Below are 12,397 nucleotides of genomic sequence, written 5' to 3' on the forward strand. Positions count from 1 at the left end.
TCCTTCCACAAGGAATCCAGGCAAAGTGGGATGGGAAAACTCACCCATCCTTGGCTTCGCTGGGGCCTGGCTGTCTTGTGCTTGGGATGGGTGGGGATGAGGGAAAGGGGGGCAGAATTAGATCCGATGCAATGCTAAGCTGCTGCTTGTTCTTGCTCCTGTAATGGAGGCCCGGCAGCTTCCAGGTGGGCAAGACTAGTTTCACCCTAGCCCCTGATGATGGCTCGCCAGCCAGAAGTCGCCAAGATCCCACTGAAAGCATTAAAAATAGAACAACCAAAACCAAAGAGAAGAAAACACATAAATGGGAAGTGGTGGGGGTAAAAAAGCAATTTAATGCACAAGCTTACTTACCAGGCTCTGGCTACAAGGAAGCTGACACCCATTGAGAGTGCGATTATATTACTACCATTGGGACTTGGGAGAGGAGAGAGGACTCCTTTCTTTCCCAATTATGAAAACTGCACACCCAGACTGGATTGTCATTCCTCTCCTCCTACTACTGCCAAATTCCAGCGCCCTAGGCCTCCTTTGGGTTTTCCCTCCCATCTTCCTTCCCTTGCTCTCTATCACTCCCCCACCCAAATGCCTCAAATAGGCAATTTAAAGAAAGAGAACCTCACCAAAGGCTTGCATTTTCACCATAACATTTTCATTTCAGAAAGCAGAGGGAGCGAACTCGTTTCCAGAGTTTATTGCATTATACATGCGACCAGAACATGCACAGAAAGGACAGGTTGCTGTTGTACTTCTACCAAACCACAGATGCACCACAAGGGAAAGGCTACAAGGCATAAGTCGTCAATATTCCATCTCACCAAGGACAATTGCTAAGTTCATTTGTGAAAAGATACATTAAATGTGCTTTTTTAGTCCCCCTCCCCCCAAAGCTTGTGGGTTTTCGTAATCTTTTTTAAATATATATATATATGTAATTTTAAAAGTACAGGATGTATTCAAAATGCCATGAGTTCATGGACTAACCACACACACACAGACCTTTTGTGTTAGGAAAAACATGAAAAAGTCACATTTGCTGGCTGAATGGATGAATGGACAAATGGATGCTCTACAGTTCCAATAAGTTAAGACCCAAATGAAAATGCACAGTAGTAGTTACCCTGCATTACGATGAAAAAATAATAAATTACACGTGCTAAGTTTTTTTTTTAATATATATACTCATAGGGATTACAGATCACTTGCAGCACGAACAGAATGACCCCAAAGTCACATTCTAGCAGGAAAACAAAACAAAACAAAACAAAAAACAAAGAGCAATGAAGGTTTTGTTTCCGCCTTCCCAGTCCTCCAGCACTGGGTCCTGGAACACGGTGCCCCCTCTCGGATCCTGGCCTCTCACCGGCCTCGGACCTAAGAAAAGGTGAGGTTGGCGGTCAGTTCTCGGATCCGGTTCTCTCGGCTCATCTTCTTGAGTTTCATTCGGCGGTTTTGAAACCAAATCTTGACCTGCCTGTCGGTGAGGTTAACGCTCTTACTGATCTCTAGGCGGCGCTCGCGGGTGAGGTACATATTGAACAAGAACTCTTTTTCTAATTCCAGCGTTTGGTGCTTAGTGTAAGGGCACCTCTTCTTTCTGCCACTCTTTGCAGTAAGCCAATTGCTGGTTGGAGTATCAGACTTGATTTCCTCTAACAAAATTAAAGGGAGAAGAAGAAAAAAAATCAAGAATTTTTTTTTTCTCTCAGTCTGTTCAAATGTACCCTTGGCCATGACCCTGCTGGCAGCCAGGCCGCTTTGGGAAATGCTGGTATTAAACATTACTCACATGAGATGGGCCCTGGAAGGGATTTTAAATTGATGCCGGATTAGAGCGTAGTACCCAAAATGACATAACAGGAGGGCATTCTTCATGAGGGTTCGTTCTTTCTCTGTATCAACTTTCTGACTTGCACAAAACATTAGTACAACAGTAAACTTTCCAGGATCTCCTCAGCAACATTCTAAATTGTCAGTTCATGACTGGGCTGGAGTAGAAGCAGCCACATCCTGGACAAACCTACCAACCCACTGCTGCCTCAGGTCCTCAAGTCTACCGCTTCTTCCCCACCTCTTCTAGGCAGGCGGGGAGCCCCACAGCCAGGTTTAAAGGTGCCTGTTCTCTTTCAAAAGATTACTGAGGAAGCAAGAACACCTTCTTCACTCCGCCTAGGCATTGTTGAATTTCCCCAGAATCTCCTGAATTCCTGTGCATTCTTGCCCCCACACAAAAGCATTCCACCCAGAAATGCAGCCCCTACTGTGGCCCACCCCTGGGCATTGAGAGAGAGGCTCAGGAGCAGGGTTCCTTCAAAAAAGGTCAGACCCCTGGCTCTTTGCCCTAGCCCAGCCTAAGACTGGCCCAGCAGAGTGGGCAATGCGGGTTCCATCCCCCCCCCTCCGCCTTTGCCCACTTCGCAGAAGATTGCAAAGCCTGCGGCACTTTCACCAGACAAAGCCAAGGTTACCTAGTCCAGCAAAGGCAGGAAACCCTATTCCCCCACCCAAGCGCCAACTGACCCAGCCAAGTGACCCAGCCATCTCCTTCTCCTCACCGCCCCCAAGCTCGCAGGATGCGGGGTGCATACACTTGAACACGAACACGGTTCCCTGGACTGCCTTACAATACTCACTGGGTGCAAAGCAAAACTAGGATTGCAAATCAGAGCAGGAGAAAGCGGGCTCTGGGCCGAGTTTAGGAGCCGCAGGTCTCCTCTGCACTCTTTTGTTGTGTTTCAGGTCTAGCTCAGGAAAAATAAACCGGGCAAGCCTTTCCTCTGCCCCGGCGCCATCAGCGTGGGGCCAGGACTGGCGGGGAGGGCAAGGGACAGCAAGGAAGAAGCAGGGACCATCTTAGAGCTGGGATCAACCCCCCCTAAAAGCCAGGCGGTGCAGCACCTGCCAAGTCGGGTGCCCGCCTGGGCTCGGCACTGGGCACCCGGGGGCTCCCTCTCCGCCGGATACCGGGCTGCGCGCCTCGCTGAGGAGGCAACTCGGTTCATACCGACCTTTGCTTTCTTTCTCCTGCACTTCGGGACTGGACACGGAGACCTCAGCCAGGCAGCTCCTTTCTTCAGGAAGGCCGCCTTTGGCCTCGGGGCTCTCCACCTGGGAGACTTTGGTGGGCTCCTGGCCGCTGGCGGGCTCGTTCATCTTCTTTTCCATCTGCAGCTGGGCAGCGGAGAGCTGCGGCTTGGCCGCGCCACGAGGGTTGAGCTGGAGCATGACAGTGGAGCTGCCTTCGGGGCTGTTATTGTACTCTTGGGTTTTCCCGGTGGCGTAGGTCTGACTCAGTCTAAAATATCCAGGGACGGGAACCTCGGGGTTCTCAACAGGACAGGACTCGGGGACCAGCCTCTGGTACGAAGGGACCTCAGCAGAAATGAGTTTGTTGCGCTTATCAGAATACATGCAGCAATTGGATTCTTCCTTAATGTTGGTGGTGAAGGAGCAAGTGGGGACTTGCTGTGTAACAGGTTGCTCTATTCGACAAGATCTGTTCGGGTCTGTCCAACTGTCTACTTGAGGTATATAAGGATGCACATTCATACCCATATTTTGGTGGTTCACTTCTCTTTTGGCCAGAGACGGGAGCAGTCCACAGGTTTGCATTCCATAGGTCCCCATGTCTGCGCTAGGTGGTGGCATGTACATGCTGGCGCTGCTCGAATAAAAACTGTCACTCCTGCAGGCACTGATCAAGGAATCTACTAAAAAAGTATTAGCAGCAGGAGAGCTGTTGGGAAAGGACATTTTGGGGAGGAATTTGAAGAAGAGAGATTGTGTCCTTTGTAGGCTGACATCTCTAGGAAAACATTCCCCGTGTAATTGTGGATGCCTCTGCCGACCACATGACAACCAAGCCCATGAGATTTGAAAATGGCCTTGAGCCGCAGCCTCCTCGCAGGTCACGTGCTCCAGAGCCAGGCCGGCCGGCCGCGTAATCACGGACAACAGCGACATCTACTACGCGCCCGCGATAGTGCGCGCTGGAGACAACCGGCCCAGCGCTCTTCACCGCCGCCCGCCTCCCGTTGGCTCGCTCGGTCCGCCCGACCCACTCGCGTCCTCCGCCCCGGCCACCGGGCTCTGCTGGCGTAAGGAAAGGCTTGGCTGGATGGGGCTGCAGGAAGACACGCGCTGGGAGGGAAGCCAGAGCGCCGCAGCACCAGCACACAGAAGCATTCCCCCTCCCTGCACACACCCAGGCAGAACGCGCCAAAGAGGGTCGGGTCCAGGGCAGGGGACGGGGGCGCAGGCGGGTTACTTTAGTCCGGGGCAGCCGGGGAAGGTGAGTCGAATTTTCTGGCCCCGAAGACAGTCCATCTCAGCAGGCCAAAAGAAAGATCTCTGGCGCAAAGACGCGGCCAAGATGTCCCGGACAACGGAGGTGAAAAGGGCCGCCGAGGGCCGAGAGGCCACGCAGTTGGCCGGTCCCGGAGCCCCAAGGATGGGCCAGCCCCGGCGCTGTCTTCTCCCTCCGTTCTCCCGCCCCGGCTCCCGGCCTCTGCGCGCCCCGGCGGGCTGGGCTGCACCAGCCTTAAACTCTCCGAGGAACCACACCCTGACCTCTGTGGGGCCCGGCCGCTGCGAGCTTCAGCCGGGAGACAGTCCTTCGCCAGCGGTTTCCTCTCCGCGAAAGCGTCCCTCAGGCTCTCAGCCGAGAACTAAAACCGAGGTTTCCCTCCCCACACACCCTGATAATAGAGGGCAGAGAGAAAGGAAGGGACAGAGAAAGAAAAGAATTTTTTTAAAGAAAAGGGAAAACTCTGACCCTTAGACTCCAGAAGTTTTAGACCACTGGCTGGGCCAAGCAGGAGATAAAGAGAAATGCAAAGGTGTCATTTGGTTCTTCTGCAAAGAAAAATATGTTTTCCTTTTATGGATTTTGTAAAAGCATTGGTTTCTGACAAGTGTGAGGTACAAAAGGTTGTGGAATTTATTAATACATATTAAGAAGAATCAGGGCGATCAATAAAATTCTCATCTACATTCTTGGGCTACTTGGTAATTTTCTTGCTTCTGAAGGTTTTTAAAGAGTTATACCCGCTGTTGCCACACACGGGAAGATATTTTATTAACAAATCAATCGAGACTTTGTAAAGGATAAGATTAATAGTTAAGATTTAGCATAATGGCGTTTGCTTTATGAATTATTGAAAATTATACTATTGATTTTTCCCCTTCACTACTAACCAAGAAGGTCAATTTTTGTTTTAACACAAATCGTCAAATATTAAAAGCTATACTTTGATCAGAAGTTGAGTTTTATAGTTTTTGACAATTCCTAAAATTATTTGACAAGGTTTTGCTTTGTAAGAGGGGGAAAGAGGTGGGGGGGATTTCAGCCCTCTGTTTCCTTTGGTGAGGAAAAGTTCTATAAAGAGGCTATGGTCTGGGGTTGTGGTCCAGCTCATTAAGGAGCATCCACCACCACCACGGAAACTCAGACTTTTATGAGAAACTTCAACAACTTCCTCCCTCCTTCTCTGGTTGCAGGCAGGCGGGCAGCCCTGCGGAAGCCCCCGGCCTCAGGCAGCAGCGGGGAGCTTTAACCTTGATTTCCAAAGGCTTGCTCTGGGCGAGGGGCCCCTGCCAGTTTGCCTGAGCTGTCCTTCGGCCTTCTAGGTCCCCTTCTCCATAGCCAAGGAAGTAAATGGCCCCAGAACTCTGACCGTGAACCAGTTCTCTGTCCAGGAAGGTAGCAGTGTTTTCTTCTCCCCACACTTGCCTGGGCATGGCTGGCCTTGGATTTCAGGCCCAGAGACTGAACTTGTGGGCAAATCGGGTTTTTGCATCAGCAGAACATTTCTTTGGGGCCAATGCTCATTAAAGAACCTCAGCATTCTGGGGGACCTAGTAGCCAACTTGATCCTTCACAAAAACCTTTTCCAACACACCCTTTCTCCTCCCTCCCCAGAAGGACTCTCCCCTAGTCTGGTGAAAACAGGCATTGAACATTATTTTCGGCCTTGGGACCGATTTGCCTGTCCCCTCTCAGTGCCCTCTCCCAAACAATAACCCCTTTTAAAAAACTCCACAGTGGCAATGAGACAGACCTTTTAAACCTTTACGCAGCTGTTCAAATACAACATCATTGTCAGGTTAAAAGCCTGGCGCCTCTAACTGCTCTGGCAGCGGCATCCCGGCACAGCTCACAGAGGTTTAAACATTACCTTTCCACAAGGGTGGCTGTTTTTAAGCTTGGGGTTGAGGAAGGCAGGGAAGAAACAAAAACTCAACTTTTGACTAGAGGCTACTAAGGTTCTGTTCAAAGCTAATAGCCACTGGGCAGAGCTGAAATTTGCTTTCTCATATTGTGGAGATCTTGTTCTGAGCCTTGGCTAAGCATGCCCAGGGCCGGACAAAGTGCCCGCTACACTCACTCAGCGGCAGGCGCCCTGAAGCCAGCTTGGTGCTCCAGCATTGTTGTCCTTCTGCGGCTGGGTTGGAAGAGCTGCGGTGAACTGGTTGCCCAATTTCCCCTATCTTAAGCTAGGCAAGACTGTTCAATCTAATCAGGAATTTTATGCCCATCAAATGCCCTTTCATAATCTTTATTTATACATGAAGAAAACATCCAGGCTAAAAACAAGCAATTTCTTGCAGAATGAGTAGATCTGCAATGAACCAGGACAGGCGGGATCTGTCTTTCGAATTTGAAAACATTCCATTTCAGCTCCCAGTGGCTTTGAGCTTCAAGTCATTCTTTTGTTAGATTAGGTTTTAAATAGGTAGTTTTCATAGGGGAAAAAAAAGTGTGCACATCAGAAAAAATTTTGAATCTATTCTCACAAAAATTTGTATTTTTCTTTTTCAAATTTCTTCCTACAGATTGGCTCCTTGAGGCCCGAGACTGTCAGCATTTTAGAGAAATGTTATCATAAAAGAATCAAACAAAATACAAATGATACAAGAGAATGATCTGGGCCAGGTAGAATGGAAAGTGTGCCTAAGGTTCCAAAACTGAGATAATAGAATAAATAGGCAAGTGCCTTTAAAGACCAGCCTTTATTTTGCTTACCAGTATTTAATGTAGCTGCTGTTTTCGATCATCTTTAGATCAGTTGGAGCAGTTACCATGAATAATAAATCAATATTGCACCATAAAGGAGATGAATACCCATATTTGTACCAAGGCACCCTTCTCCCTGGCACAGTTCTTTCCAGAAAAAAATGAAAAGGGTCACTTTAGCAAGAAATTAGTATTTGTAATAATAATAAAAAAAGTAGCTTGCATGTGTACTCTACTATCAGCGGGAAGAAAAGCAGAGGCCCTGGGCCTGAGTGGACCTGGGGGCTCCTAGGGTCGCCCAGAATTAGAGTCCTAAATTGTCTCTGGGCTGTATCACTCTTTGGGGCTAGCTAGAGTGGACCAGGACAAATTTAAAGGTGCCTCTCCAGGGAATCCCTCCAGGTTGTACTGTGCACCTCCCATCAAGGTGAAAAGAAATCGAAGGAGCAAATGGGAAGGCTATCACTAATGCAGTAAGGGGTCTGCGCAGACGTGCAATAGGGCCGGTGGCCTGAGAGCCTTTCTGTACAGACACAAAAGACTTCTATTTCGCGCATTTTCCTTCCACTTCAGAGCCTGAGACCTCGGCCATCAGGTTCCATGGCCACCCTCCGAGAGCCCGGTGCTCTCTGAAGGATCAGAGAGAAACAGGTCTTCAGCCTCAGAGGTCCTGGTCCTATCCCCTGGCCCTTGTCAGGCCCATTTTAGACGCCGCTGGGAGGAAAGGTACTGCAGACCGCTGAGTAGCGGCGGAGCAGCGGGCGGCTGGCGCGTCCCAGCCAAGGCCAAGGGGCCCCTTGCAACCAGACGCGCCGCCCAGGCTGGGGCCGCCTAAGGAGAAATACAACGACATTTAGAGAGGGGGGTTCTCACCCCATGTAGACTGAGGTCCCGGTTCGGCCCGGGAAAGGACGCTTCACAATAGTTCAGCTGGACCCGCGGCCAGACAGGCGGAGCCAAGGATACCCGGGGGGAACACCCACGCCTCTAGCTGGCGCCTCGCCGGGGGGCTCATGGCGCCCCGGCCCAAGCCATGCCAGGTCCCTGAGACGCGCGGGCTGGGCGGCGGCCCCAGGCCGGGGGGGGTGTCAGAAGACAGAAACAACGGAGCCGTTCGTTGAGGCCGGCACTAATTCTGGGAGCTTGGAGACCTTTACAGTGAACTTCGGTGTTGGGGGTGGGGGGAGGGGAGAGCCATCCTCCCTTAGAGCTGTCTGCGTCCTGAAGCCCTGTACACCCACCCCCCTTTTGGACTGCGGACAGGGACACAGGCCCTCTCCAGTATCAGGCCCTTTGCTGGAACTGGGAGGAAACGCGGCGAATAAACTGCTTCTGAGAGCCAGTGCCAAAATCAAACTACACCTAAACGTCCGCAAGCAGCTCAGAAAGGTGGCCAGAATTCTGCCAAACAGCAAAGCCCGTTTGCTTCAAACACATTCCCCCATTGCACGACGCCTTGAAGTATAAACGTTTCCAGTCAGAGCCAACTGCTTCCCGCGACCACATCAGTCCAGCGGAGCCCAGGCACCCCAACTCCTAGTTCTGCCCTCGCCTCCCGGTGGCCAAGGGTAGCCCCGCGCGCGCCAGGCAACGGCCTGGGATTTTCTAGCGCAGAACGACGCGTTCAGTCCCTGATGTATTTCATCCGCCCCCCCTCCCCACCAGACCACACTCAGTTAAGTTGCCGACGCCCTGATCCATCTTAAACAAAAGCCTTTTAATCATTCCAGGAGGTCTGAGAGCTGAGAGCTTGCAAAACGGATGCGGTTTTTGGGAGGTGTGTGTTGGGGGGGAGGGGTTCCTTCCCTGGACATCGCTCTTAACACTCAAACCAACAAGAATATTGATTTTCTCTAACGTAACTCGCAGTGGCCATGACGGATTACAAAATGCCTGTTAAAATCTTTTTAAAATCTCCCCTCGACATCCTCAGGTTATACCAGATATTCTTTGGAACAGATTTATCTTTAAGGAGAAAACGATTAGGTGATCTCCTGTTTCAGGAATCCGGTTATTCCCTTTTCTCTATCTCAACCCAACTTCTTATACCTCATAGCTGCTTTCGATAAATAGCAAACACCTTCGCTGCCGCCTATTTCTAACGGACTGAGATCGCCTATTAGAATCCAGAATTGGAAAGATAAGGTATCGCTGCTTCTCGGCCAAACACAGCTTCTGGAACGTGAGCGCGCCCTCGTGTGGTTCTTTAGGCCCCTGCAAATGGGAAATGATATCTGTCGGGTTCGGCTTGCTTGTGGTGGTAGCCACAGAAGCTTGCTACATTTAGACTCAATTAAAATAATAATAATAAGAAGAAATAAATAAACCATCTTTAGGTTCCTGGAAGGACTATAATATTAGGACACTGATATTTTAACGGATGTCTGGAATTCCAAACAAAAGAATCCCCTTCGGAACGAAATTATTAGACTGTAGGCTTTGTTTCTATTGCATCTTTCACCCACGGGTGAGGGATGCTTTCTAAAGCAGTAAAAATACATTTTCCTTTGTTCCATATTATGGAAAGTACAATAACTTATTTCACAGAGTGGTAAGCTGCTTTCAAATATAACAAAGGTGTAAGTGTGAACAGAGCACCCTCTTTCAAATGCTTATTTTTAAAACTGCGATTCTTCTTTAGGGCAGAGACCGCGTTCTAAGACACCCCCTTAAAAAATTCTCAGTATTTCCTAGCTGAAATGTTCACAGTAGTGAACATTTAAATCTAACCAGCATTTTAAAAAGAAGTCAGTTCTCTTGAATTTCACAACTGTTTGGAGGGAAATTAAGGCTATTGATCCTGAAATTAGGAATTTTCTTAGATTTAAGGTGAGCCTCTGATATGATTCTGTGTGGTCATAAATGTGTGTGTGGGTCTGGATGTGTGTGAGCATGTGTGAGAGTGGGTGGCAGCTGAAAATCACAGAAGAACTTTAAGGCGCCTAATTATTCAGAAAGGTTAAAGGTGATGACCTTGACATTTTGGAAGTTCAAAGGCGTACACTTATGCACTTATGTTTTTCCTTCCCTCCAAAAGCCTTAGCAATTAAAATTTTTTGGCATTTTAAAATACATGCTTCCTCAGAAGATGCACGGGGTGCTATATCTTATGGATTTATATTTTTGACTTTGGGCTTATGCGAGGTTAAGAGTCACAAGATTCACTTTACTATTTTCACAGAAAGAGAAGCTTTTCTCACTTCTCTGGTTTATTGCACATTGCGGAAATCTCTTTTGGGCCCACCAGAAGGTGTATAATATAACCCAATTAAGCTGTTTAGAACTTTGGCTTTTATGGTGTTGTCTAGACAGTTCAAGGTTTTGTAAACAGCCTGGCCTGGCCCTGTAACATAAAGTGCAGTGCAGTCACCACATTCTTTAACCTGAAGCGATAAATGCAGTGAGAAGCGAGTCTGCAGCCCCTCATTCTATTCCAGTGGGGAGAGGGGGCTCCAGGTCCACTATGACACAAGTAAGGACCCCAAGCCCTGTCCACTTACCATAGCTTCCTTTTAGCAAACTTTTTTCTGCCAAAGGAGGATTCTTATTTTGGTTTATTCTTTTAAGAGATCCTGGCTTATTGTCACCTGGTTAAGAGAGTTTAGATTTTCTAACCAATGCTTTTAAATGGTTTCTATATTTTCAAAAATTCCAAGTTCACTAAACTAGAGGTGGGGGTGGGGATTTGCATCCAGGTTCCTGCTGCCCCAGCCTCACAGCAGAAGGAGCAGCAGCATGGCTGGGTCACCTCATCAATTCAGAAAGTCATCATTTTAGATTTTAAAGCCAGCGTAGCCTAAAGGGGGTGGAGGGAACAGTCCTATTTTAGTGGGATTAAAAAGTTTCCCACTTGATTTCCAGTTGCATAAAAGAGAGGCTCCTGGCCACTAAAATATCCTAATTAGGCACTAAACTTCTTCAAACAGGAAGATTCATACAGTGTATTGAAGCTGTAACCTCCATTTTACTACAAACCATTTATTCACACACAAAAAAAGACACTGACTCATACCTTGATGTGACAGACCAAAGGTACATTTCCCAGAGTTTAAATAATGTGTATTCACGGAGGGGGAAGAAAAGGGCTTCTTAAACTCAGAACAAAAACATCAGCGCCTTCTAACCCCGTGGCCTAACTCTCTACATTTCCCCGTCCCCTCCAGGAGCCGGGGAGGAGGAACAACAGCACATAGGCGGTAAAACTGTAAAAGGGACGTTTGCATTTACCATTTTCCCCTTATTAGGATCCGCTTGGCCAAGTCCCGGGCCTCGTCGGCAGGCTGCAGTGGTCGCTGGGAGGTCCTGAGTTGACCATGGGAAGAAATCGTGAAGTTCCACAGAGAAGAGGCTTCATTAAACCCAAGGACTTTGGGCCTGCGGAGGGCAGCCTGGTGGGGAGGAGGGCGGGTAAGTGGGGCTCGGGGAGGGGCGCTTCCTGTGGCTCTCAAAATAAGGGGTTTCCAGTGAAATACTGCAGACGGTCTCTATTCAGTTTCTTTTCTTTCATCCTACGATTCTGGAACCAGATTTTGACTTGTCGGTCAGTGAGGTTGAGCATCCGAGAGAGTTGGAGTCTTTTCTCTTTGTTTATGTATACGTTAAAGAAAAACTCGCGTTCCAGTTCACGGATCTGGTACTTGGTGTAGGGACAGCGCTTTTTCCGGGACCGCTGGGGGGCCACTGCAAGGCAAAGAGACCAAAGGGTAAGAGATGCCGCTGCCTGCCAGCCCCCACCCTCCCAACTCGGTCACTGAGCGAAGGCCAGGCCCTGGCCCCGTTGGGGACGTCCCCTGCCGCTGCTGAAAGGCCCTGCCTGCGTCGTGGGGGATGATATATGGGCGGGCACAGGAGAGAGTGCGGGCGTGGACGTGTGTGTTCACGCCCGGACACCCACCCACACACACATACGCACAGCCAGCCTGGCACCGAGGTGGGAAAGGAGAGGAGGAGACAGGCTCTGAACTGGAACCCGAGGGGAGAGAGACACGAGCGCGCTCGCCTGCCGGGGCATCTGCTCCACTCCAGCGGCGCGCGTCAGCCGCTTGGATAAAGTCCAGCACAAGGATCAAACTCCCCCCACCCCCGCCTCCCTCACTTAAAAGCAGGAGGCTCGGGTGTCCACACTCACAAACTAGCTAGAAATCTCCCTTCCTCCCTCCATGGTCTCTGGCACCCCTTCTGCCCAAAACTGCAGAAAAGCTCTTTGCAGCGATTAATGTCCTCCTCGAACTCTACCTTAAGCCCACCTAAATTGGTTTCCTATCATAAACACGCTTTACAACGGCCCGGGAAATCTTATAGGATGTATAAACCCCTTCGAATGCTTATAAAGTAGCACATAAAACGGCGCAAGCAGAGGGAGGCCCCCGCCGCCCCCCCGCC

General features: G+C 49.4%; 1 protein-coding gene across 1 annotated transcript; it reads right to left on the minus strand.

Annotated features, from left to right (window-relative positions):
• Window positions 1–679: 679 nt before the first annotated feature.
• On the minus strand, window positions 680–4,396 carry HOXD10 (homeobox D10). The gene is made up of 2 exons (XM_006151104.2): window positions 3,009–4,396; window positions 680–1,652 (listed from the first exon to the last, which is right to left on the minus strand). Exons 1-2 carry the CDS (start codon window positions 3,961–3,963, stop codon window positions 1,375–1,377), a joined length of 1,233 nt encoding a protein of 410 aa, XP_006151166.2. The 5' UTR covers window positions 3,964–4,396; the 3' UTR covers window positions 680–1,374.
• Window positions 4,397–12,397: the final 8,001 nt, after the last annotated feature.

This window comes from Tupaia chinensis, unplaced genomic scaffold (genome assembly GCF_000334495.1).
Source record: "Tupaia chinensis unplaced genomic scaffold, TupChi_1.0 Scaffold000314_1, whole genome shotgun sequence".
In the NCBI taxonomy this organism is placed as follows: Eukaryota; Metazoa; Chordata; class Mammalia; order Scandentia; family Tupaiidae; genus Tupaia; species Tupaia belangeri.